Source organism: Pseudonaja textilis, chromosome Z (genome assembly GCF_049901715.1).
Source record: "Pseudonaja textilis isolate UNSWEBS1 chromosome Z, rPseTex1.2, whole genome shotgun sequence".
In the NCBI taxonomy this organism is placed as follows: Eukaryota; Metazoa; Chordata; class Lepidosauria; order Squamata; family Elapidae; genus Pseudonaja; species Pseudonaja textilis.
In genome coordinates this window covers 89,393,301-89,420,938 of record NC_142008.1, presented here as the reverse complement: position 1 = coordinate 89,420,938, position 27,638 = coordinate 89,393,301, and the positions used below count along the sequence as shown (strand labels likewise).

Below are 27,638 nucleotides of genomic sequence, written 5' to 3'. Positions count from 1 at the left end.
TTCCATCCTTGCAAATCAAATAATGCAACATTGTTACCTTTAGCAGGCAAAACCCCCAGCAAATAAGAGTTTTAAGATGGTGATAGAACCACATGGCCAATGATTATGAGCAATATAATCCCAAACCTCTGAATGAAATCTTATTGGGGTATATTGTAGAGTATTAGATTTAAAAAAAAAACGGTGACATTTTGCATCTAAGCATTTTTTTCGTCTCCCGTTTCATCTTTTACCTGACAATGAGCTGCTTATTTTCCTTTGGGCTGTTTGTGGAGTTTATACTCCGGTGGATATGCTTATATTTCCTGTTTCATTTCGTTTAGTAAGTTTCGAGAGTTCGCCATACTTTGCTTCCTTGTTCTTTAGTGACCTATACCTCCCCTCGCACCGCCCCTTACAACTATCCGGATGCTTTCCTCTGCAGAATGTGTCCTCTTCGGAGTGGGGCTAATTTTTGTTCCTTTTGCGTAGTTCCCTAGAACTGAAAAACCCCTTCCCTCTGCTCCGTTTTGTTTATCCCTCTCAAAAAATGCAATAGAATAAACAAAACGCGGAGCTGGGCAGGGCACAACCGCGCTATCACCCCTTGCTGGGCGGGGGGTGGGGGGAAGCAGATGAGCATTTTCGCCTTCCCATCTCGGTTGTACCAGGCAGGGATGGGAGGGCGTGGTTTCTTCGCTTCCGTTCCCATTTGGGCTTATAAAAGCCGCTTCGAGCGCGCTCCCTTCGTCTGAATGCAAAGAAGCCCGTCGGCGGTCTTGCAGCTGCCGAAGTTCCTGATTCCGGTTCCTCGCCCCATCCGTTCGGTGGCGTTGCCATGGTGAGTTTGGGTGGTATGAATTCTGCTACTCCCGGAGCAGTGCTTCTCAACCTTGGCAGCTTTAAAATGTGTGGACTTCGTACATTGTTGGGCGGGGTAGTTAGAGCTGAAGTCCATATGTTTTAAAACTGTTAAGCTTGAGAAACACTGCACTGGAAGATGCCACCTTCCAACTCTGTTATTCTATTCTATTCTAACCTCCCACAGATATTTATTGCAGGATGAATTACTGGGCGGATCACTGTTTAGAATGATTACAAAGTTTTATCTATTGAACATAGGGCATGAAGAACATAGGAAACTCGAGATTCAGTGAGTATAGATAAGGAGCAGTCCTGCCCTGGTCCTCGCCTGAGTGCAATTTGTGCGAGATAATACAAGCTATGGAACGTTGTAAACTAAAAGGGCAACGAGAAGTTTTAGGTCTGCTCTGGAGAGTAGAAGCAAGGGAGGTCCTGGATGTGCCCAGTCCTAGTCAGCCCTTTGAAACTCTTTGGATCTGGATGATGATTCTTCTGAGAGAGAAATGGAATAATCCATTCCTCACAATGCCATATGTATCTGATGGCATTTGGTTGGACACAAGCAAAGGTAACTGTTTATCAGTTTCCTGCTTGGAGAAGATAGAAAATATGAACATAACTTAATCTGAATTTAAAGGAGAGGAAACATATAGAGATAACTTGAGGATGAGTATACAGTTTAGGAAGAAATCCAAATTTCAAATTGAGAGTTCCATGATCACACCTTGCTTTAAATTGGCATCCTTCAGTCTCAAGAGACTATGGTATCATGCTATGAAACCACTAACTGCCACTTCCAATGTGTTGTTTCAATGCTATATGGAAAGCTGGAGTGTCTTCTCCAGAGCAGGAGGCCTGGATAATTTAATATGGAGGATAAACTGTTATCCAAGCAACAGATCCCCCTTGCTTTACTCTCTATATTCTGGCTGGCAGGCTTTATGTGTGATTTGTCTGTTTGCAAGAGAATATATATTTTATCTAGGATGGAACTTTTGTATGTTTAAATATTGCAAAAATACAGCCTTAATTTTTGGGGGGGACGGGGAGGGAGAATTCAGTAATCACAAAATAAATCCGCTTCAAATTCATCAATTTCACAGAAAGTTGATTTATAAATCAGGAGTGCTGTGAAATATTGAGTTAATCTACTCCACAAAAGCATACTCCAATCTGCGTCCTGGTGAGTGGACTTAATTCCCCAAATTCTTCAAACTGGCTCTACTGACTGGACATTTTAGAAGCCCATATTCTGAAAAATATTCAAGTCAGTTTATATTGATGGCAGATTTTTTTTTATTTTATGAGAAAAATGACTTTTTTAAAAGAACTAAGAATGCTTAGGAATTTACACTGAATGTATGTGTCTGTGTGTGGGTTTGGCAAAAATTCATTCAGCTGATTTTTAAAGTGTGTACTGACATGGATTGTGTAGAGCTTATTTTTACTTATAATTTTTCCCTCCTTTTTGTATTTATAAATCCAAAGTAATTTACATTACACACTAAATACACTATAAATACAATAACTTGTACATATTTTATTATCAGCCCTGCTCTAATTTCCTGATCTGGCACTCAGGTCTGATTATCTTCCCTTGCTCAGTGGAATTGAGAATAGATTATTAATGTGTCAAATCTATGCATTTTCTGTACTTAGAGTAAGTCATGTGCAAAAGAGTACTGCTTACATTGTCCACACATTCTCTCTCTATCCCCACAGGGCTCATTGCTGTACAGATGCTGCACATTTTGGTTGACATTACTTATATTCAGGGGATTTTTTTTCTTTATTCATGGCTGGCACAGCTGGTACATATTTTGAACAATCTTGGTTTCCTGTTCCACATAAACAGCTATGCAAGCACACAGGTGATATACAAGGGGAGTACCTCTTCTCAAGTTTTTAGTGTTCTAGGGGGTTTCAAAACATTGCCAGGAAAATGCTTATTTTCAAAAGTTTCATGGTTTTTTAAAACAACAAACCTGTATATGTTAATCTATTTTATATTTGTGAAACATTAAATGGCCTTATCATATTTCGAGCAAACAGAAAAAGAAACTTGGTACACACACTTTCTGTTGACAAAAGTCAGAAAGGGTTTTAGGGGAATTCCACATTTCATTATTTCTACATGATTTCATTATTTTTACATTTCTGTTTTGACAATAGATTTTAATTGTATATTTTGCCATGAGATGTTATATATAAATCATATTTGGAACATAATTTCTAAAAGTCTTGACACTTTTATAATAATACGATTTAATGGATTTATTGTTTGGCTCAGGAATTCTAGTAAAATATATTCTCCATAATCTTAAAACTGGGATTATTTCATAATGCCATTTTCTTCTCTGATTCTGTATCCAAACATAACTACTTACATCTGGTAAGAACAAATATGTCAGTCAAGCAGTTTTCAAGACTGGAAACAAAAAAAAACCCTTATTTAATATACTTGTACCTTAAAACTTGGCAACATTTCAGAGGGATTACACACTTGTTCTTTAAATAGGCCAAAAAGGACAATATTCAGAAATTTTTTTAATTCCAGAAAAGTATCAAAGTCAAAATAAGGGCCCAGTGATTCTGAAAATCTGGTAAGTGAAAGCTGGCTTCATCATAAGAAAACCTCAGTTTGATCAAATATATTTGAGGAGGTTTGCCATGTTTTTTTTTCATTATAGATAGTCCTTGATTTACAACCATTCATTTAGTGATTGTTTAAAGTTACAACAACACTGAAAAAAGTTATTTAAGGCTGTTTTTCACACATATAACCATTGCACTATCCCCATGGTCATGAGGTAAAAATTTGGACTCTTGGCAATTGGCATGTGTTTATGAAGGTTGTAGGGTCCTGGAGGTCATGAGGTCACTTTTAGTGACCTTCTGGCAAGCAAAATCAATGGGGAAGCTAGATTCATTTAACAACAGTGTTACTAACTTAACAACTGCAATGATTCATTTAACAACTGTGGCAAGAAAGATCCTAAAATGGGACAAAACTCAACTGTATTGCTTAGCAACATAAATTTTGAGCTCAATTGCCATAAGTCAAGAACCCCCTGTAATTTTTCCTTGTAAAGCAATGACCCCTAACCTTTTGGGGCACAGGGGACCAGTTCCATGGAGAGAAGTTTTTCCTTGGACCAGAGGGGTGTGGGATCTGTGGGGATCTGTGCCAGTCCACGGACTGACTGTTGGGAACTCCTGTTGCAAAGTAATAAGGAGTAACATTGGAATCTGCCTTAAAATATATATCAGTCCAGGGTGATATTTATTTTAGAATAACATAGAATGAAGTAATTTGCAAAAGCAGGATTGGAAGGAACTTTGGAAGTCTTTGAGTCCAGCGTCCAACTCAAGCAGTAGGCCTATATCATTCTAGACAAATGATTGTTCAATCTCTTCTTGAAAACTTCTAGAGAGAGTGCATCCACAATATATGGAGGTAAGCAATTCCACTGATTAATTGTTTTCACAGTTAGGAAATTTCTCCTTAGTTACAAGTTGGATTTCTCTTTAATGATGTTCCACCTGTTACTTGTTCTACCCTGAGGTGTTTTGGAGAGTAAGTTCTCTTTGTGAGAGCTCTTCAAGTCCTCCTCTTTATTAGTGTACATATACCTACCCAAAACAATTCATTGTACCTTTTCATTTTAATTAGTACATTAATGTTGCCTAAGAGATTGAATGGAAACTTTAATCACAGTATTATATTTACACTCAAGACTGGGTAATCTTAATACATCAAATGTTTCAATTGCATCTGCCCTTGTGGAATCTGAGTGGTTGAAAGAAAATTAGAGAAAGAAGACTCCTATGGACACATACCAGGCAGTGTTTATTTGGATGGACAATGACAATGTGTTTTTTATTAGATGTTACGTATGATGATGTATATTAATACATTATATAATAAGAAACAAAACTGTTCAGAATTGCAGATGATACCTGGAAGATAAGTCATGGAAACTGGACTTCTTTTTTGTTTGAAATGTTTTGCTGCTTATCCAAGTACTGTAGTTTTTTCAGTCAGACTGGAGAAGATACTTTGGATAAGCAGAGAAAAGTTTCAAACCAAAAAATGAAAAGAAATCAATTGTCATGACTCAGTTTCCAGACAACTCTATGACTGAGAATCTTTATCAACATATTGCAAATGATAGTTTGCAATGATCGATAAAATACATTTAATTAGATGTAAGAATTAAGCAGATAATTAAATTTAGTCAATTAGACTATTTTTCAGACTTTCTATGCCTAACTATAACTTGTGGTAGAAACTAAATGCCAAACATATCTTTAAAAGCATTTTAAAACAACATTTTTGCTTCTTGATTGTGTTAGGAATCACGCATTATCTTCTATTATTGAACAGTTTTCCTAAGAACATGTGAAATTAGCCCATGGGAATTGTAATATTAAGCAGGCTAAATAATAATAGATTTTCAGTTTATTAGGTAAGAATAGGCATGTGTTGTTGGTTAGATTCTGCTTTCTGTTTTTTTCTGGGTAATATTAGGTGTTCATTTATTCTGATATCTGCTACTACACTAGAGCAGATCTAGAATGGGCCAAAATTTTAATTTTAATGAAAGTTGCTGTTTTTGTAGCATTTAATAGAAAAATATACATGTGGACAATGAAACTTTTTATATATCACTGTTTTCAAATTAAAATTTGCCTTCAATTCTATTCCAAGAAATAGCCTGTGATGGAAGTACTCCCTTACATTTGTTGATCCCAGCTATGTTCATTAAACAGTCAGCCAGGTGAGGGACCTCTGCAGACATTCAATCTGCTGAGAAGTGAGATGTATTTTAGTTCCCCTACTGTTTAATATTTATGTAAATTCAGTCATTTCTACCCTTAGGCAAAAATAATTTTACCCCCTTAAGCCCATAGACAAATATTTGGTAGTGCTGCTGTGTGCCAAAAATGTAACTCTCTTACAGTTGAGCCTTAAGAAAAGTTTGCAGGCCTTAGTAAAATTCTCCAGTGTGGATTCTTACAATTAATTGTCCCAAGATTAAAATTATGGTTTTACTCTGGAAGATCTAATTGCAATAAACATCAATGGCAATAAGAATTAACAAAATAGAAGTTCTACCTTTCAAATATTTTGGACTAATTTTTCAATCCACTAGAAGTTGGCAGCAACAACATTTCTACCAAAATACCTACCTATAATAGTGCCAAGGCAATAACAATAGCACTTAAACCTATATACTGCCCCTAGTGCTTTGGCAGTTTAAAACACCATCATATTGCTCCCAATGATCTCGATCCTCATTTTATCAACTTGGAAGAATGGGAGGCTCAATAAACCTGAGTCCCATCAGAATCAAACTCCAGGTTGTGGACAAAGTTTGCCTGCAGTACTACCTTCTGTCTACTGCACCACCAGGGCTCTTCAATCCTGGGCTTCTTAAACAGATAGATGCATATCTGTTGCCATTAAACTTTTAAAAGCTAGATCAAATGACCTGATAGGCAAATTTCAGATGGTCTAAAGATAGGTTCCTACAATGATTTAAAACATCTGCATGCTGCTTAATCATGTTTTGGCACGTATTCTTCATGTCTTATGCCCCAAATGTTGTAATACTGTACCAATCCCTAGTAGAGATCAAGTTTTCAAGGAGGAACAGATGGTTTATTTTATACTCTTAGACTGGTACCCTGATCAGCTGGCAAGTTTTAATTGGCAGCTGTTGCTTTAAATTAAAGACTTACGGTACCTTAATCTTGCAATGATATTAGAAAATGCTTTGATCAATTTTATTTTTATTTTGTATTGCCTTGCCTTTGTTTGTATACTCTTTTTGTATATTCTTTTTCTTCTGATAGTAAAGTCTAAGTGACAGGCCTATATGATGGTTTTTTTGTTCTTATTATATTCATGTTTGCTTTTATGCAGTTTTTTACTTATAACCATTTTGAGGGTCATTGATTGTAAATAAATTACAATTTCATTTTATAAAAGCTTGAATTTTGTAGTGAAACTTATTTGCAAAGTTTGGAATATTTGCTCTGGGACTATAATCCCTGTTTATGGACAAGCAGGAACCCTGATTCTTGGCCACTGAAATTGGTTAATCTCAGGTTCTCCTCTAAGATAACAAACTTAACATCCAATTGTATGGTATTCATTCACACTCAAACCATAAATGCTGTTATCAGTCCCATAAAATACAGCATTTTGTAAAAAGATTGCTAAACAAATTTGCAAAGAAGGAGGGGATGTATCCATTCAGAAAAGCCTCAAAGACAGTTTGCATAATATAAAAACCATATTTTTAATTCTATCTCATAACCTGCTAATCTTTGAGCAAGTGGGATAGGACATCTCTGCCTTATATTCGGTGGAAAATTGACTGAGGGAGAATTGATACGCAGGCAGTAACAGACAAATGAAGCACAAAATGTATTCAAAGCAACAGTGTAACTTAAAATGTTTTTATGTAATACTAAGCAAATGCAGTCAAATCACAATATATTTTGAAGAAATAGAATCAAAATATAGAGTTCTGTTTCAGATAATAATTTATCTTAAAATTAATGAGATTTGAATTGATCATAGGTAGTGCATTGTTTATTTTGAATTGAAGTATGAATAATCTCCAATTTAGAGATAAGGAAAAAAATTAAATTTATAATCTATTCAACTAACTACACACTTATTGTTATGATTGGGTGAGGAAGGTGGTAGGAGATGGACCTACACAATATGGTTTATGATTTTGACTAGAATTTCATTTATAGGACTTTAGTACCATAGCAAACAGATTCCACAAAACACCTTGGGATTATATCATACCTTAAAATATTTATCTATTACTTTACTTTTCTTTCTAACACCAAAATTGAAAAAACTGAGTCTAATACATGTCCTTAGTAGATTAAAAGTGTGAATGGATAAAATACAAATAATTCACAAACTTCAGTATTTCTCCAGTGGAAAGTCAATACTGCAATGTGGACATTAATAACGCTACCAGCAATATCAACTTTCCTCAATCTGGTGTCCTCTGGATATGTTGGATATTATGTCTTTTATTCCCTTGGTAAAATGGTCTCTGCTTGTGAGGATTGTGGATTTGAAGTCCCACATATTTGGAGGAACAAAGTTGAGATGGGCAAACTATGTGTTTCTGTAATTATTTATGGATACAGTAGTTGTATTTGATTTGAGCATCAAGAGAGATGCTCAAAGATATAAATTTGTAGTTTCTTTGTATTACAAGCTGAGTTGATTTCTGAGAAGTAAACACTGCTAGTAAAATTACACATTTACTCTTTGTGAATGAGAATGATTTTCAATTCATTCAATGGAGGAGTTTTACCAGCTGGGTTAAATTTATTTTTTACACCATAGTGGCCAACAAAATATGGCTAGTAAAAATGTTGTGGACATATTTATAAGATTGAAATAAACGTTATAAACACTCACAAACTGTGTAGTGTGTAGTGTCTAAATAAATTTGTTTTGTTAAAGAGTGGATATATAGAATAACAGAATAACAGAGTTGGAAAGTACCTTGGAGGTTTTCTAATCCAACCAACTGCTTAAGCAGGAGACGGTATACTATTCCGGACAACTGACTGTCCAAGGCTCTTCTTAAAAGCCTCCAGTGATGGAAGCACCCACAACTTCTGAAGCCATGCTGTTCCACTGGTTAATTGTTCTCACTGCTAGAAAATTTCTCCTTAATTCCAGGTTGCTTCTCTCCTTGATTAGTTTCTATCCATTGTTTCTTGCCTTGTCTTCTGATGCTTTGGAAAACTGGATGCAGCATTCAAGGTGTGGTCTTACTAAGGCTTTATAGTACTTCATATGATCTTCATTCTATTTCTCTGTTAATGCAACCTAGGATTGCGTTGGCTTTTTTGACTGCTGCTGCACATTATTGGCTCATATTTAAGTGATTGTCAACTAAGACTCTGAGACCCCTTTCTCAGTTATTGCTATTGAGCCAGGTTTCACCTAATCTGTATCTGCACATTTGATTTTTCTTGCCTAAGTGTAATATCTTACTTTTCTCTACATTGAATTTCATTTTCAAGTCTCTGGAGATCTATCTGAATCTTTTATGGATATTTTCTGGGGTACTGGCTATTTCTACCAGTTTAGTGACGTCTGCAAATTTGATGAATTCCTTTTCTATTCCCTCACTAAATCATTTAAGAAGATATTAAGTGTCCTGGACCTAAAATGGAACCTTGGGGCACCCCATTGCTTATTTCTCTTCATGTAGATATAGTTTCATTAAAAAAACCCAGGAACCTCAGGAATGAATATCAAACCACCCCCACCCACAAAAGTAGTTTTGTAACAACTTATGATAAGTCATTTACAATAACTTTTCAATGAAAAGAAACACTTGTTTTTTGTGTATGTGAAGCCATATCTTATTCCCCCTCTAAATACTACTTCTCTTATTAAATCAATCAATAAATAATTGGTGTCCTCAATTATTCCCTTATTTTGCTTTGACTTTGTCATCCTCCTCTTGCAAGATAATTTTTCAATTTACTAAATATTACAAACAAATTCAGCCTAATAGAACTGCAGTCTTGAGAATACTTTTATGGAAATAATTTCTCAGGCATCTTGGCTGTGGCTGAGACTTTGTGCGTTGACATCCATAAATCTGGTGAGGAAAAGTAACATAATGAGCAACAGTAGTACCAAAACTGAGAATTTATTGAATTTGAATGTGACAAAAGAGTTTTGATCTGAAGGAAAATATTATCTCCCGTATATTGAGCTCAGATTTTTCAGGCAAGAGCTATAAAATCAGCTTTCAAATGAGAAAATTAAGTTCAGAGATTATGATGACTTGGGTCATTGTGGAGAGGAGCAGAGTAAATGATGACACACATAATTATGTTTAATATTGTATGAAGGAGTGTAGATGTAAGATGCTGGCTGGCTATCAGTTCCTCCATGATTGCCTATTTGTGGGATAGGCAGGGCAGGGGTTTTGTGTGCGTGTGTGTGTATGTGTGTGTGTGTTCGTGTTCCTGTGTGGCAGAGAATGGAACAAATTGTTCCCCTGGAAATGAATCCAAGTTCTCCTTTTAAGACAGGCTTGTGTGGTACCATTGTGTGTGTCTCCTCCCACCTGTTTTAACACAAGCTTGCATTATTTCAATTCCATTGCAAAACAATTTGTACTTACAGTGGTTTTCCTCCCCCTTCCATTAGTGTTACTTTGTTTTGTCTTTTTTAAAAAAATATTGTAATTCTATTCCCCAGACAGTTGGCTTTTTAAATAATATTGTAATAGTATTTCAAATGCAACTTCAAAATTGCATAATTTTGGCCAAACAACCAGTATCTTCACTGTGGTTTGGAATTCAGAGTAGATAGTAACATAGGTTTTATTGTAATTTATTTTTTCAAGTTTCACAGAGATTAGGGGCCAAAGTCCTCTTTCTTTCTTTCTTTCTTTCTTTCTTTCTTTCTTTCTTTCTTTCTTTCTTTCTTTCTTTCTTTCTTTCTTTCTTCTTTCTTTCTTTCTTTTTTCTTTCTTTCTTTCTTTCTTTCTTTCTTTCTCTCTCTCTCTCTCTCTCTCTCCTCTCCTCTCCTCTCCTCTCCTCTCCCTTGTTTGTCAGCCTTTTAAACTTCTCATTTTAATGTATTTTCTCTTTTATTATTTTTTATACAATTAAGAGTTTGATACAATGAAAAAATATTTTAATAAAAATAATAAAACTTGTTTCCTTTAAATGATGAATCAACATACAATAAAAGTATTTGCCTTCTAGTAACTTCAGATACATGCTGCCTCTTTCCCCTTTATTTTCCTTTCTTAAGCATTTTGTTCAGTTTAAAAGTTATTATTATTGATCCAGCATCATCTCAGAGCAGGTAGTCTTTGACTTAAAACAGTTCATTTAATGACTGAAATTACAACAGCGCTGAAAAAGTAACTTATGATGGTTTTTTACACTTATGACCATTGCAGCTTCTTCGTAGTCACGTGACCAAAATTCAGATGCTTGACAACTGACTCATATTTATGACGGTTGCAGTCCTACAGTCATGTAATCACTTTTTGTGACCTTCTGACAAGCAAAGTCAACCATGGTACTAATTTAACAACTACTGTGATTCACTTAACAACTGTGGCAAGAAAGGTCATAAAATGAGGCAAAGTTCATTTAATAATTGTCTTTAACAACAGAAATTTTGGACTCAATTATCAAGGAGTACCTGTACATCTGAAAGAATTTATTTATTTTTAATAAAGCCAATCTTTATCAATTTCCTAGCAATCTAGTTAAAACCCCTTTTGAGCAACTATTGCTACCCCGTTTCCCTGTATCTTTTTCTGGACATATCTGATTTCATCAGTTTTGGCAACTGCCCATTCCTGTGTCAAGCTTTTAACTTTTCAATAGCAATAATTTTAAGCTTATGACCTTAGTAATCTTTGTTGAGTCACTCCTCCCAAAAAATTAAGGTTGAAAAGGTGCATAAGGTCACAGATATCTCCTATTTGCTTAGTGACCATTAGAAGTTCCGACAGCGTGGGGAAAAAATGAATTAGGACCGTTTTTCACACTGAAGACCATTGCAGCATCTCCATGGTCATATGATCAAAATTTGGATGCCTGACAACTGGCTCATATTTATCATGGTTGCAGTATCCCGAGGTCATGTGATAATCATTTACAATCCACTGACAAGCAAACAATGGGGGAAGCAAAATTCACTTAACAACTGTGTTATTAAAGTGATTCACTTACCAACCATGGCAGGAAAGGTCGTAAGCAGGGTTGGGATTCAAATTTTTTAACAACCGGTTCTGTGGGCATGGCTTAGTTGGTGGGCATGGCTTGGTGGTCATGTTATTGGCTGGGTGTGGCCAACTCAATATCACTCACATCGAGGCACACATCTCCTCGCCTGGCCTCTCATGACTGTGGGGATACTGCAACAGTTGTAAGTGTGAAAAATGGTCATAAGTCACTTTTTTCGGTGCCATTGTAACTTTGAATGGTTACTCCACACAAGCAAAGTACCAGCAAAGGAAGGGAAAAAAACTCCAGAGAGATTCCTGAGACAGGAAGTCTAGTCCTGCCAAGAATGTAATAAGTGTTAACGGAGAGGCAGTTTCTGTAAGCAACACCAGAATGTTTCCTTCCTGCCTTCCTTACAGGATTAGGCCAGTAATTTCTTCTAACAATCGGTTCTCCGAACTGCTTAGAACGTTAACAATCAGTTCTAGCAAATAGGTGCAAACTGGTAGAATCCTACCCCTGGTTGTAAGATGGGTCAAATCTCACTTAATAAATGTCTCACTTAGAAAATTTGGAGCTCAGTTGTGGTTGTAAGTCAAGAATTACCTGTACAAGATGTTGGCCTAATCCTCTTGTTAGATGGTAGCTAAGTTAACTTTCTTTCTAATAAGCAACAGAAGTTTTGCTTAAGGAGCTCACTAGGAGAAAATGAATGTAGCAAATTAATAACAAATATATATATAGACAGTCCTCAACTTATGGCTGACTTTGCTTGTCAGAATGTTACAAAAAGGGATCACATGACCCTGGGACACATGAAACCATCATAGCACTAGCACTTAGACGTATATATCGCTTCACAGTGCTTTACAGCCCACTCTAAGCAGTTTACAGAGTCAGCATATTGCCCTCAACAATCTGGGTCCTCATTTTACCCACCTCGGAAGGATGGAGTCGGACCTTGAGCTGATGAGACCTAACTGCCAAACTGCTGGCAGCTGGTGATCAGCAGAAGTAGCCTGCAGTATTGCATTCTAACCACTGCACCACCGCGGCTCTTAAGTCAGTTGCCAAGTGTTTGAATTATGATCATAGACTTGCTGCAACAGTTGTAAAGATGAAAAATGGTCATAGGTCACTTTTTTCAGTGCTGTTGTAACTTTGGTGACTAAATAAACTGTTGTAAGTGGAGGATTTGTACTTCATATGAAATATATACAGAATTGGGCAAACCCCAGGCTTACAGGACAACCAACCTTCCCAGTACAGCACAGCACACGTTGGCTAGACAAATTGGACTACAGACCCTATCTCCTTCCACTAACCAATGGACAGTTAGTTATACTGACAAAGAAAACTGTAGTCCAGCATAATTGAAGGGGGCACCATCTTAGGAAAGGTAAGTCTAGGGTTTTGCTAGAGCTGCCTGAAAGGGCTCCTACTTCTGGAATGCACAGAGCTCTTCTCTGACATAATAGTGCCATTTAAAGCCATCACTAGGCCATTTGTGCTCATCTGAATAACCAGCAACAACAGGAGCAATAACAAAAAATAAATAAAATCTCCCCTTCAATACAGATTGAAAACAGTGGCCTATTATTAAGGCGCAATGATGGTATCTCTCTCTGGAATGTTCCAATAAAACCACACAATTATTCTTTTTTTCTTTCTCCCTCTCTCTCCCTCCTTTTTGATTTCAGAACAAAGGCTTCGCCCGGAAGAGCCACGTGTTCCTGCCAAAGATTTTTAAGAAAATGTCCTCCCAGCCCAAAGAGCGCCCTGAGAGTTTGCAGTTCTCCTTTCTAGATGACGATGAAACGATTACCACCATTCGGGAATCAAAAACTTTTTTTATTCTCCGAGGTCTACCAGGCAGTGGAAAATCTACCTTGGCGCAGGCCATCCAAGACAAGTATAAGGATGCTTGCAAAATCATTTCGGTTGACCACTACAAAATCCAGCCTGCTATCAGGAGTGCCATTCCTGATGATTACAGCAAGGTTGATGAGGATCTAGCTGACTATTGCAAGCGTGAGATCAGTGTGGTGGTGGTAGATGACACCCACCATGAACGGGAGCGTCTAGAGCAGCTTTTTGACATTGCAGACAAATATTGCTACAAAGTCATCATTGTGGAGCCCAAAACCTCGTGGAAAATGGATTGCTTGCAGCTCAAGGATAAGAATCAATGGAAACTTTCAGCTGATGAGCTAAAGAAATTGAAGCCCAGTTTAGAAAAGGATTTCCTTCCCTTGTATTATGGATGGTTTTTAAGCAAAAGGAGCTCAGAGAGCTTGCGGAAGACCGGACAGGCATTTTTGGATGAGCTTGCTAATATTAAAGCCTTCAAAAAGAGTCAAATAAATACTGTGGGTGCTCTCCCCCCACCCCATCCCAGCTTTTTTATTTATAGAAAATTGGCGTACTAGCTTATATGTGTAATCCTTTTAATGCTTTTGAGGCTCTGCTAATATGCTGACTCTAGCATAATTTGCTTGAAGCATCCTTAAACTTCATCTTAGGAACAAAAAGAAAAACCATTCTATTCTAATTTTGGTTTGTATGATGAATCTGGAAAACCTAGGAATATTATTTTGATTTCCTTTTGTATTCCACACCACTTTTTCAAAATTGTCACTAGCTAATTAATAAACTTCAAGGAGAAAGCAAGATCTATCACATAAACCATTTTTAAAAAATGGTCATTCTTAGAATTCTTTTTTTGTAAAGGGCAAACGCACATCTTCCCAACATTTTGTTTGCTTTAAAATAAATAGCTGATTTTTATGTATGTTCCAATGATGCGCCAAATAATACTGTGAGTTCCTGCATATTCCTATCCTAATTTCTGGATTCATTCTCCAACTGTCATTCTATTCCCCTTCTTGACTGCCATCTGTTTCTATGCACTGAAAACTCATAATGTATTCCATTTCTACATATGCTTCTGAATTCTAGTGATCCCAAGAATCACTAAACCCAAACTCTTCTCAAGCTCTAGAATTTTGTCTTCCAGATGTTGTCCAAAAGTTCTTTGAACTCCATAAAATCATTGTGACAACCTTCTTTGTCTACTCCACTTTCAGGAATCTTTGTTATAGTCCTTGTTGCTTAGCTTTGGACCTAACACTGCATTGACAGTAGAGCCTCATATACCTGTAGATGTTAAATAGCATGCATGCCAGTTCTGTTTTAAGGATTTGGTCTTCAGAGTCACTTAGTCTTCCCTGACCAGATTGTGCTGGAATTGAAGACTTCTTCAGCCTGTTGCTTTCTAGATAACTTGGACTAGAGTTCCATTATCCTCAACCTGTGCTGGCTTAATATCAATTAATCACATCTTTAAATTGCCCATCTCTCTCAGAGAAAGACTCTGAGCAGTATACTATAAAAGATTGCTAAATATTTTAAAACTGTGTATAAAAATTTAAATAGACAAGTGACACTAAAAATTATAGGCATAGGGAGAGTTTTCAGGGCACTAGCCAAGCCTATGTCTATGTGTGCTGCAAGATCTCAGAGCCACATTTTCACACCTTTACAGAAAGCCAGGAGGGTGGTGGCACACTTCAGCTGGGGAGTTTTGTTTTAATATAATACACCATATTATGGATGTCTAACTTGAAATCTCTTATCTTCCTGTGCCAAAGTAAATTGCAAGCAACATAGTACTAAGCAAGAGAGATGATACTCCCATTATTCCTTCCAACCATCAGTAAGCTGTTTTGAATGGCTATAAATGATACCTCAACATATTTAAAGAGCACTAGCATAGAGAAGGCTGCAATTGACCAAATGTCATTACCTTCATTATAGTATTCATTCTCCAATATTTCAGCTGTTTGTCTGATTCAGATAGAAAGCAAAACCCTTAATTTTTGAAACAGTTTTAAGAGAGACTTCCAATATTAGGAGAGATTAATTTTCTGACTTGCCGCACAGAAACCGTGTGCCATTTAACACAAATCTGTTTTGACAATATTTGTAGGCAAAATTAAACTGAAGGATTAGGCTGGTTGGGATATACTTTTATATCTGTGAAAGCTGAACTTTATAGATGCTAAATCCTGCCTTTTCCGTGAATGTTCTGCAGAAGTAATATAATTCTAACCTAAGGCTCTCATTTTCCATCATTATTCATCCTTGGAATTTGGCTTGAAAATATTATCACCTATTTTTCCCTCTGAACTAACAAAAGTAAACAGATCAAATATAATCTACTCCAAATATATAACCATATTCCTATGGCAAAATTGACTACATCTTATCGTTAAAAAGTTTGTATCCTTAGCTAAGTAATTTCAAAAGTAATTTCTAAATTTCTTCACATAGTTTAAAAGGCCATAGGTGTTGGGGAGACAGCAAGTAAATCAAATTCAACACCTAAAGTTTTTCAAACTCTTTTTCAAAAAGTATGCTGGGGAATTCTGGGAGTCCACACATCTTAAAATTGCCAAGTTTGATTAACAGTGATCTAAGCTTAATGGCCATAGTTAAAACTAAAGGGAATCGTGGGGTGGTTTTTTTTCCTGCACGTTAATAGCAAATGTCACTAAAGATAAGAACTGAGAATCCTTTAAATAGCGGCTCCATCCTATTAATGGAAGGCAAGTAGTGAGTAAATTTGCCTACCATATGTATTGCTTTTCTTTATTTCATTTCCAGAACAGTCATTCTCAACCAGGTCCCTTCAGATATGTTGGATTGTAATTCCTGTAATCCAGTCCTAGTATGGGGAATGCTACAGGGGGAGATAGGAAGAGTAGAGCAAGAAAATAGGATGCAGACATGGTTAGCAGTGTTGAGTGAAATTACATGTTTATATGTAAACTCTATAGGCTTTTTTTTTTTTTGGTTAAGAATTCTAATCTCAAATGGAAATATTTCTTATCTGTCTTGCCAAACTAATATTGCAAAAGTGCAAAAACAGTGTTAGGTTAAAAGTGCATTTAAACAAAACCATGCATCTGAAACACTGAACCTTGCTCTCTTTGTTGTTTTACAGTTGGGCAGCCCTCTGAAGAACCCAAACTGAAAATTGATCTGACCAGCTACTTTGTGAAAAGGCCTCCAGGGGTTTTGCACTGCACAACTAAATTCACTGATTTTGGGAAGGCTCCAGGAGCAGATGATTATGCACAGCAAGATGTGAGAATTTTTCTTTTTATTCTGATGGAAACATGATAGCATGTAAAGTAATCTTTCAAGCTGATTTTAGGCGGGAAAAGTCAAACTTCCTCACTTTCTCTGAACTATTTTAAAAGAGAGAAATAGCATATTTTCAAAGGAATCTGAATGCCCCTCCCAGTTAAAATCAATATTGTCAGCGTTCGGTCATTATGCAAATTTGTCAGCATTTCATGCACTAGGCAAGGTATATTCTCTTAAAAATAATATTTGGTATACACTTGAAAAAAATATAATTCACTTTACTTCTTAAAAATTATTGCCAGAAAGAATAATTATATATGGTACTGTAAAATCACTCCTTTAAAATTTCCTGTATTTAAATTACGCATTATAGAAACATTCATTTTTATAATAGTTCAATTTTATTATGTAGATATTTTTGTTTTTAATTTTAGATTTTATTAATTGTAATCTTCCTTGAACATATTACATAAAACACATATAACTGACTCTTCTTCGAGCAAATTTAGCCAATGTATGTGCGGTGAGAAAATGAGAGAGACACACATTTAAAAAAAAAAATCTTGAGTATGTATTAACTCAAAAAAGTCTTCTGGATCTATTCATATGTCTCAAGGTATTATCACCCAAGGGAATTGAGCTACTTTTTATCTAGGTCCCTAATAGTTCCTCAGCTGCGATCCTTTCTAACCTAGAAAAGGTGTCTGCCAAATGATCCAGTTTGAATAGTCCAGATTGGGACAAAATCCACCTTGGGAAGATTATAGGTTTCATTGAATCCACCATCAAAGAAAAACATGCTCCTGAAGGTTTTTGTGGAAGCAGTTCCCAGGCTTTGCTTTATGCCTGAAAGAGTAGAGACATGTCTGCTGCCTGGGCTTATTTTGCCCACAAACGGTGGAGTCCTTGGGTGGAGTTAGGTCAAGGGAGGTGGCAGCGCTCAGTATATCCTCATGCCACCACATGCTAAAAGACTTAATATTATCTGGGGTTTGGGTAGCACAGCTGATTGAGATGAGCAAAGTCCAAGTTCTACATTTTCCAACCTGTTTATTGCTCCAGAAAAAGTCATTTCTCAGAGCCATCTGATCAGAGGTGGTATTCAGCAGGTTGTGACCAGTTCTGGAGAACCGGTAGCAGAAATGTTGAATAGTTCGGAGAACCGGAAAATACCACCTCTGACTGGAGATTTTACAGTATCCTTCCCCTGCCACGCCCACCAAGCCACGGCCACAGAACTGGTAGTAAAAAAAATATGACACCTACCACTGAATCTGATGTTTATTTTTATTATATCATTGTTGCGCTAATAGTCTAAGCAATAATATGAAACCCTGTTCAGATTCTTGTATTTCACAAATGTCATAGAATTGAACTTGAATAAAGGTGTCCAGAAAAGGAAAACTCTGTTTTGCAGTTTCACTATATACTTAGAGATGAATGGTAATTAATCCAGGGTTCCCCAATCCCCTGGGCTATGGACTGGCACTGGGCCGCAAACTGGGCTGCAGAAGTGATAGAGGCCCCATACCAATATGTATGGGATGCAGGCAGCGCGAAAAACCATGCCACTCCCACCCCGCCGGTGCTCTCCACAAAATTGGTTCCTGGCTCCTAAAAGATTGGGGGCTGCTGGTTTAATTTTTGACTGTGCCCAGAAGGGCATATACTGTTTGGGGCCTAATTATTTCAAATTTATAGCCTTCTTTTTTATTCTGGAACTCAAGAGAGCCCATGTAGCTTTTCCTTCTCCCTATAATTCTGTGAGATACATTGGATTGAGAGTGTGACCGACCAAAAATAATTCTGGTAATGTGTTTGTTAAGAGTGGAGCCGAATCTATGTCTCTCTGCACCTAGTCCAGCATGTGAACTGTTACACCACATTAGCCTTGTTCTGTTGAAACTATCCTTTTAGATTTAGACTATGTGCTAGATTTATTATACAAATAATGGATTTTTTTCAGTCCTAACATTTTGGTAGATAAGATTTTGTAGCGGCAATCGACTATATTACTTTTAAAGGGCAGCATAATCTGAATATTTCCTTATTGCAAATTTAATTGCCAGCATTATGACTAATGCAGCTAGAAAGCAGGCATTATGTTGCTTGCCATAAAGTTTCCATGCCCAATTGAAGGTGCTAGTGAACACTTAAGTTTACAACATTGTCAGCCAAAATGTGACTAACTGATTTACATTTTGGCCAATTATGTGAAGACTACTTAATATGGTCTACTTAAAAAAAAAAACATTATTCAGCAACATAGTATTATAGTGTCTCGCATAGCCAATTAAAGGACCACCTCTCCCTGTATGAAAGAGAAAGGCTTCAGAGGGGCCTTTCTCCCAAAGATGAGAATATCCCAGTATATTTGGGGGAATGACGTATTTGATACAACTCAGATATTTGTTATTTGCCTAGGTATTTTAATTTAGTTCATCTGTTGTCATTAGTACTGTGATCATCAGTGTTTATTTTAACCTCATATGATTTACAAGTCATGCATTTTATACTCCTGCCCCTCCTCCATACAATTTCGACATAAATAATAGTACAGAATGTTTAGATAAGATTAACACGAGGGTCTGGTAATGTTTCTGAATTTCATAGTTCATAGGCAGATATACATGTTCCAGGATCCAATCTGGGTCAGTCACCAGGGATTTAATCTTCTGAGCTTTTGGACTCTTGCTGGAGCCCATCTTTAGGGAACTTCTCTCTACCAGAATGTGTCACATGTCTACATGAATGTGTCTATAGATTCTGATAGGAGTTCCTTGAGGATGGACTTCAGCATGAGTCTGAAAGCAGGGAAGACTAAACCTCTGGTCCTGTTGTTCCAGCCAAATTGGATAGCAATAGCACTTACTTATATACTGCTTCACAGTGCTTTACAGCCCTCTCTAAGCGGTTTACAGCCTATTGCCCCCAAGAATCTGGATCCTCATTTTACCAACCTTGGAAGGCTTAAGTCAACCTTGAGCCTGGTGAGATCTGAACTGCCAAATTGCAGTCATCCGGCAGTCAGCAGAAGCCTACAAGACTGCACTCTAACCACTGCCCCCGTGTCTCTTGATTTTTTTTTTAACACCCAAATCTCACAACTCTAATCTAGCCCTCTCCAATATAGAACATTAATGACACACTTGAACTACAACTGTGGCTGGGCTGGTGGGAATCCAGAGAGATAGTCCTGATTTGAAGGTGTCCTAGATGTAGGGGATGGCCAGGTTAATCTGAATTGAATGCACAGCTTGTCTTAAGAGGAGTAATTTCTTTTGCAGATTGTGAAGACTTCTTATGGAAAATCTTTTTTCCTGACCATATCTGCTCTATTCATCACGCCAAAAACTGCTGGTGCCCGTGTGAAAATGAGTGAGCAGCAAATGCTTCTATGGCCCGGAGATGTGGATGTGCTACAGCCAGCAGTCAGCCTCCCAAAAGGCAGCCGAGCCCACATCACTCTGGGTTGTGCCAGTGGGGTAGAAGCTGTCCAAACTGGCCTTGACCTCCTTGAATTTGCAAAACTGGAAAAGGCAGGGAACAAAGGCGAGGAGGTTGGGGAGATTGGTGGCGGAAAACTTTTGTCCTTTGGGAATGGAATGTGGATGCTTTTGCTTTCAAAAAAGATTGAGTTGAGAGCCATCTTTGGTGGCTACTACGGAAAGGGAAAACTGGTGCCAACTCAAGGTAGCAAAAGGGGATCACCCTTCAATTCCTGTGTCATCATCTAAGGGCTCTTTTGGTGTCTGCAGCCTTGTTTTCACAATATAATGTGTAACCTTTTATAAACTCTTCCCCATCAACAACACAAATGATAGCATTCCATGACTAAAGCAATTTCTTAATTCTAGTGATGTCCTTTTTAAAGGAATATTTCCTCCAGAGATCTGGATTCCTCAAATGGAAAACAGCATTTTTTTATACTTTAAAAATTAATACAACTGAATATATTCTAGCCTTTTGAGGTTTCCTTTTCTTAATATAAATAGCCACTACAAGTTTGCCAGAACTGGGTCTATTCCTGTGCTGTAAATCTATCTGGTCCCTTACAGCAATATTACTGTTACAGCAGGAGAGGGAAACTGATTGTACTACTTCAGAGCAGAAGGAAGGCAGAGGGGACAAATAGAACCACATTTTCTCAATGATTCCTGACATAAATATTCCGAGAGTAGAAAACTAATACTGTAGATAACCATTTTCAGCAAAGGTATGGGGGGGGGGGGATATTTAAAAGTTCAAGACCAACCTTTTGTATCCTCATGTAATCTTTTCATTTGAATTCAAATTCAGGGTAGACTTAGAAAGTTTGGATCAATTATACTGTACTTCTTCCCGTAGTTTAAAAACACTATGACAAAGTTAAGTGAATAATATATTAGGCTTTAAATTTTCAGCTTCACTTTCCAAGTTAGCCACAGAGTAACTAGTTGGTTTCAAGGAATCTCTTCTCAGCTGAGATTCAGAATCAAGGGCGGCCATCTCTGATCAATCTCAGCTTGATGTTAAGGGAAACGTTACCTTTCTGGTTTGTAGTTTTAGAAGGTTCACTTCTAAAAGAATAAGGCCTCAATGTTTTGAACATAGTAAGATCTTGCTAGTATTCCTAAGTACCAGCAGCTTTTTCCCAGATTTTTTAAAAATAGGAAATGTAAAGCTTCCCCTGCTTGCAATTTTATGAGCTTTTGAAACGTATGTTAAGCATTAACAGAGGCCTATATTTTAATGAAAGATCTTGTTAATGTGCAACTCATGATTTCATGTTTTAGGCTTGTGCCAGTCTGTGATGTTGCTATTGTATAGGTTATAGGTCATTGAAAGCTGGCACATTAAATACTGTTGCCTGCAGCCCCCCGCAGCATTTCCTCTTGTACAGACCTTTAAGAGATTTATATTTTTCTTATCACCTTAGTTCTGCAGCATGGGCATCTACTAACAGGAATATAAAACTAGAGAATAGGAATCTGCCTTGCAGTCTCTGTTATCCATCATGTCTTGTATTGCTTTAAATGACAGGCATTAGATTTTCAGTAGAGATCTTTATATGTTGTCTGATTAAAATACCAATAAACTATATTTCAACCATTGCCCATGAAAATCAGGGACTAAGATTTCCCTGTACTTTCAGATCAGTTTTTTCAACAAGAATATTTGAACAGGTGTATTATCCAATAGCAAAATTAGTTGAATTGACTGGATCCGAACTTGCTGCAATTGATCTAAATTATAAGTAGCCCAAAGTATTGTATCTGAGAAAATATCTGAGTATAGAGGGAGACACAAGTAAGGATATATCTATGATTTTAATTGCATTGGATAAGCAATCCACCAGAGCTTCAAATTTTATGAAAACAGTGCACTAAAATATGTATCAATGAACATGTTAGACAATAGATGGTGTATTCAATGCTTTGATATACAGCTTTGTTTTTTGAAGAATATAATATATTCATGATGCAATCAAATGCATATAAACTTAGAAGTAAATCCTTCATGTTCAAAGAGGTATATTAAGGTAATATACAAATTCCCTAACATGTTATTTATATATACTGATTCTAACTTCTGTCAACATTAGCGAGCATAACTGTTGCCCCTGTTGTCAATGACTGTTGTAAAAGTTGAAGTTCAGAGCACCTAGTACTTGAAACTACTCAACATTTCAAAGCATATTTCAAGGAAAAAATTAGCATTTAAAACTGACAATTTATATCTGTTTGATTTTATAACATAGTTATATCCAGCATGGCATGAGTTAAACCTGTAAAATAAATGCAAGCCAAACATGTTCTAATCTCAGCCGAACCACATCCTGTTGAGTGATATATATTTTATGCATACAACTGATTTAAGTTCTCTCAAGTAAGTCTAGTTGAACACATAGCCCGCTTACTTTCCTTTGAGCAGGATCGGTATAATAGTATGTTAGCGACCAAAGTGTCTAGATTATAGCTGTCTTTCACATCGTCTGTTGCAAAGCTGGGCAGTAGACACTTGAACTAATCCCACTTTTGAGTTGGTTTATTCATAACATTAAGATTAGTCTTCCCCTTTATCTCTAACACAAAGGATTTAATCTCACCGAATATGACCTTTGTTTTGAGAAAAAAATCTCCAAGACCAGCTTTTGCAAAATGATGCCCTTCAATTAGGTTGAATGACAGTGTTGCTCATTCATAATCAGTATTATCTTTGTTGTGAATGACTTTAAGACAGGTTAATTTTGGATTATAGAAAATCAAACATATGACAAGGACATTGGATTAGGGCAGACTCTTCTTTAACCATCAATGTGAATACAATGACAGTAATAGTTGTCTATGTAATTGCTGGTTGTGTTTTTGCTATGCTCACATTCAATATGCTCTAGATGGGAGTTAGTTTAAAATGGGAGCTTGTTAACCAATTATATAATGAAAGCTATGAAATAAGTTACAAAACATACATCACTTGAAACTTAGAATTATAGACATCCAATATATAAAGGAAGATAGGTGGGTCATTTACTTTTCTTGAATGCTTAGCTATACAAGAAAAAACTGGTTGTGCTATTGCTCAGGAAACATAATGTAACTTGCATTTGCAAAATATTTGTGTCAGTTCTTAAATATTTGTTGTTTAAACATCAGAATTACTGTTAATACAACTCAAATATGGTCAAAGCTTTTTTTAAAAAAAACCACATAGAAGTAGCACATTTCAATGGTTCTGATTGATGTAACTTGAAACAATAATTCCTGTTTTGCTTTACAAAGTAGTTAAGATTCATAGTGACTGTAAAATACACTGAAATAAATGTATTAACATGCAGAAAATGTTTGTGTTGATATTTACATTAGGCCGATTGATATGGGACTCTTTATTCAAGCCTTTGCTACCTGAAGTTTCAGATTATTTGCAGAGAAGAGATTGGACTTTTCATAGGTTTATAGGGGAAGGAATTAAATTGGGTACAGATGTTAACTGTAGTTTACGAGTCATTTCTTCTTATGAAAGATTCTCATGGATGCTGCTTTGGAAGTGCTCCTTGAGTCTCCGGATGACCCCGTAGTGAAGCAGCCATCCACAGGAAGAGAGCCAGAGCACTTCTACAGCAGCTATATGAGGCAAGAAGGCATGGCTCCTTTAAGGATTCCAAGAGAAGTAATTCAAATACAGACCTGTGTTTGTGAAGCACTTTTTAAAAAAGAAATTGAACAGTGCTAATACATAATCAAAACCTCTGGATCTTTTCTCAATTTTAGCATTGGTAGTCTTCCTGTCTACTTTTCTTACTGTAAAAAACAAACAAATAACTAAACAAAAAAAGCTACTACAATTTTAACATTAACCACCACAGATTTTTGGGATTCCCCCAACCCCCAATTATTCAATCCAGCATCATGTCACCACACTCACAGTCTCAGCAGTGTCTACTCAGTTTAAAGAAGCATAAGTCACCAATGAGATCCGGAGTGTTTATTTTTTGTACATCATATACATTTTATAATAAAATTAATATCAATTGCATATGGGTTTGCTTCAGTCTGGTTCAAAATTCTGCATATAAACACATCAGGAATCCTGCTTAATGAACAGTCGCCACTTTTTGTTTAAATAATCTTCATCTTTGATAAGTGAAAAGGTTGCAGTATGGCTATCCATGTGTCTGAAATTATCCACAGGAGAGAGTAAAGGGGACAGGATGCTATTTTAAAAACAGAACATGCAACTGATGTATTTTTAAGAAGTCTAGAATGGTATGCTATCTATTCCTATCCAAACAAGCCTTTCTTCAGGTGGCTTGAACATTAGCCTACCTGTCTTCTGTTCAGGCATTCCTTGTAAATGTATTTGTACAGCAAAGAGGCTACAATGCATGCAAGAACACCTGTTCAAGTGTACAGGAAAATAGGCAAAAATGGCAACTTTCCCTAAAATATGCTGCTTTTAGATCTACATCACCAAAGAAATTGTCTCATGCATTGCTACATGAGAAAGTTTTGGCTCTTAATTCCCTGCTTATAGATTTTGTGTACACATATTATGGGGAAAAGTGGTACTTTTAAGTGGTTAAGTGATATTACTTAACATTACCAGCAATATATGCCTTCCTCCTGTGGCAACCTAACTAGCAGTAAAAAAAATGTTCGAGACCCTCTCTATATCTGTTCTTTATTCTCAGGAAGTTCCTATAAGGGTAATATCAAAAAGGCAATGTATCATTTCACCTTATTATCACTACAACATTCTGACAATGTATATCTTTATAGGTATACTCCAAGCCTCAGCCAGATAGATAATTAATCCTTTATCAGTCACACATAGTTTTTGGTACCTCTTAAATATAGCTTGGCTAATTAAAAAATGAAAACAAAATTTGAGAGCTAAGAACCAAATTCAAATTATAAAATGATTATTACTAGGGTGGAGAATTTCTAAATCAGGTTATAGATGGCCTAATATATAATGCAAACGTTGTATCAGAACATCCTTAAAGACTGCAATGAGAATTGTAGATAATAAAAAACAGATTAGAAAGGCAAAGTAATACAGCATTCATCACTTTTTAGGTTGCAATCGGTTTTAAGATCCAGGAACCATTTCTCATTGACCTTTGGATCTGACACCCCCCCCCCGCCACCGCCCCACAAAAAAATCTTATTACTACTACCAGCTGTGTAGAGATGATCAGAAAATCTGGCTGCCATCCACGGAAACTTTTAATATTCTTATATTTCTGTGTGAAGTTTTAAAGTAAAATTATTGCAGAGCCAGAACATCTTAAAAAATAGAAAATTCACAGGATGCCAGGATTGATTCTTGACACCTCAGTCTGAAGATGATATACTGTTGTTTTAATTTCTTTCCATATAAAGTGATGAAGAGGGAGATCGTTGATTGCATAGCTTTTTGTGCCAGTTTCTGATTATCCTGTTTATCATAACTCTTAATTGAGAATGGATACAATTCCACCAAATAACTCATTTAAATATATGCCTTTAACCAAATACAATAAATTCTACCAACAGAAATTGAGTACCCAATGAAATCCTGAACAATTCAGTATTTACCATTTGCTGGCCAGGAATAGGCATGCAATCTTGACTGAGGTCAAGATCCTGAGTTTATTCTCTTCCCTCTTTAGCTTCTCATTTAATTCCTGGCCATTTCTCAATAGACTGCATTTCTTTGATATCTTGTTATGGAACTATTAAAGGAAATGATGCAGACAAAATCTAATTTACTGCTATTTCTAAAGTTTGTCAGAACCCATTAACTGAAAAGTTTGAAAAATAGAGGATTATTCCCAGGACATAATCTGAGCCTCTCTTGAAATAATGTTTCATATTGGACCAATATATAACATTTCATTGAGCAGAAGTCCAAGCACTGCATAAGAATAGTTTAAAAATGATTACATTTTTGAAATGATTACCTTTTCCCTAGCCTCATAAAATAGAAAAGCTGCTATAATGTTTGCAACATAAACATCACTCATTTCTTATATTGAATTCATCAGAGTATTGATCTTCCAGGCTAACCTTTCCCAATTTGATATTCGCTAGATACACTGAGATTTCAGATTCCCTCATCTCCCAATATGGTCTGAATTGAGGAAAACTAAGAGACTACAAGGAGGAGTTTCAGTTAATGGTGAAAACTGCACCTAATATAAAGTGGTTCAATATTGTTAGAAATGATAGTCTACTTATGATTTTTACTACTGTGGAAAAAGGAATGAGCTAATTGTCCACAGCTGAAATGATATTATGGATTAATATTTGTCAATATGGTACAAATATTGAGCAAAACGTAAAAAGATATCAGGAACTTCAGTGTGGTTAGCTACCAATAAGAGTTCCCTCCCCTCAAATAATGCTGAATTTCTTCTTTTAAACTTTCAACACATTGTTGGTGAATTTTGAAAAATCTTCTCAACATCAAAAATGGTTTCTGAAATTCCAATTAATTTTAAGAGATTCCAACACTTACAGTGGACTTGAACATGCAAGTAAGAACCATGACATCACATGTTGATGTGGAAATGTGAAATATGCACTGGAGATCTAATAACACACAGACGCGCACACACACACACCCTTCATAACACTTGACAATCACTTCAGACTTTATGCGCTTTTCAATGAAATCAAGTGTACATGTTGATCTGGAAGCCACCATCAAAATGGGATGTCCATGCAAGAAATCAGCCCTTACCATTTTCCTGAAGCACTCAAGCAATTGGAAACATAAAGTGTTCCTCAAAGAAAGAGACTCTGGGAATATTAAGAGAAAGTGCTGAGAAGAGGCAACCCTTATTCCAAAAATGAGTCAGGGAATAATGCAGTAAAACTTCTTTGTATTTCTCAAGTGTCTGAAATGTTTCTGGAAATAAGGTTTCAATATGGCTACAGTCAGTACAATAAGACCAAAGTAAAAAAAGCAAAACTCATTTCACTTTCCCCACATTGTGAACCCAATAAAAGCATGGCATATCCAGTTTTTAAAATGTAAGGATTCCCTGAATGAAGTCCCAGCAGCTTAGGAATCTTAAATTACTTAATGGAGAAATCTACAGATGTTTCTTTCTTACTCTCTTTTATATAAAATTAACAACAAAATAAACAAAAATGTGTATTTCTTAATAGTTCCCTTCCCTTCAAATGCTGGTTTTCTCATCACACTCTAAAGCACACACACAAAAAATTGATGTTTCCAACAGAAAAAATGCCACAGCCCTAAGAAATGCTGAGATGCAATGAAGGGAAGATGAAACTTGAAATTAAATGAAGCAGGTCAGGGAAACTGTGGATTTCAGTGGATGAAATGGATCTGTTCCTCAGTTTAGCCAAACTGGAAAAAGAAATTCCCAGGTCCAGAAGCTGAAAGACATA

General features: G+C 36.3%; 2 protein-coding genes across 3 annotated transcripts in view; one reads left to right on the top strand and one right to left on the bottom strand.

Annotated features, from left to right (window-relative positions):
- The first annotated feature begins 677 nt into the window (after positions 1-677).
- Positions 678-23,576, top strand: CNP (2',3'-cyclic nucleotide 3' phosphodiesterase). Its single transcript, XM_026718289.2, is given in 5 exon segments — positions 678-820; positions 13,305-13,950; positions 13,953-13,973; positions 16,610-16,752; positions 20,043-23,576. Coding segments are annotated over 5 exon segments (1,263 nt in total). The 5' UTR covers positions 678-817; the 3' UTR covers positions 20,493-23,576.
- Positions 23,577-24,204: 628 nt separating this feature from the next.
- Positions 24,205-27,638, bottom strand: part of DNAJC7 (DnaJ heat shock protein family (Hsp40) member C7) — a 54,331-nt gene continuing 50,897 nt past the window's right edge. For both annotated transcript variants that reach the window (XM_026718286.2, XM_026718288.2), the window contains one exon: positions 24,205-27,626. In XM_026718286.2, coding sequence (XP_026574071.1) covers positions 27,589-27,626 — 38 coding nt within the window. In that variant the 3' untranslated portion in view covers positions 24,205-27,588. The remainder of the gene's footprint in view (positions 27,627-27,638) is intronic.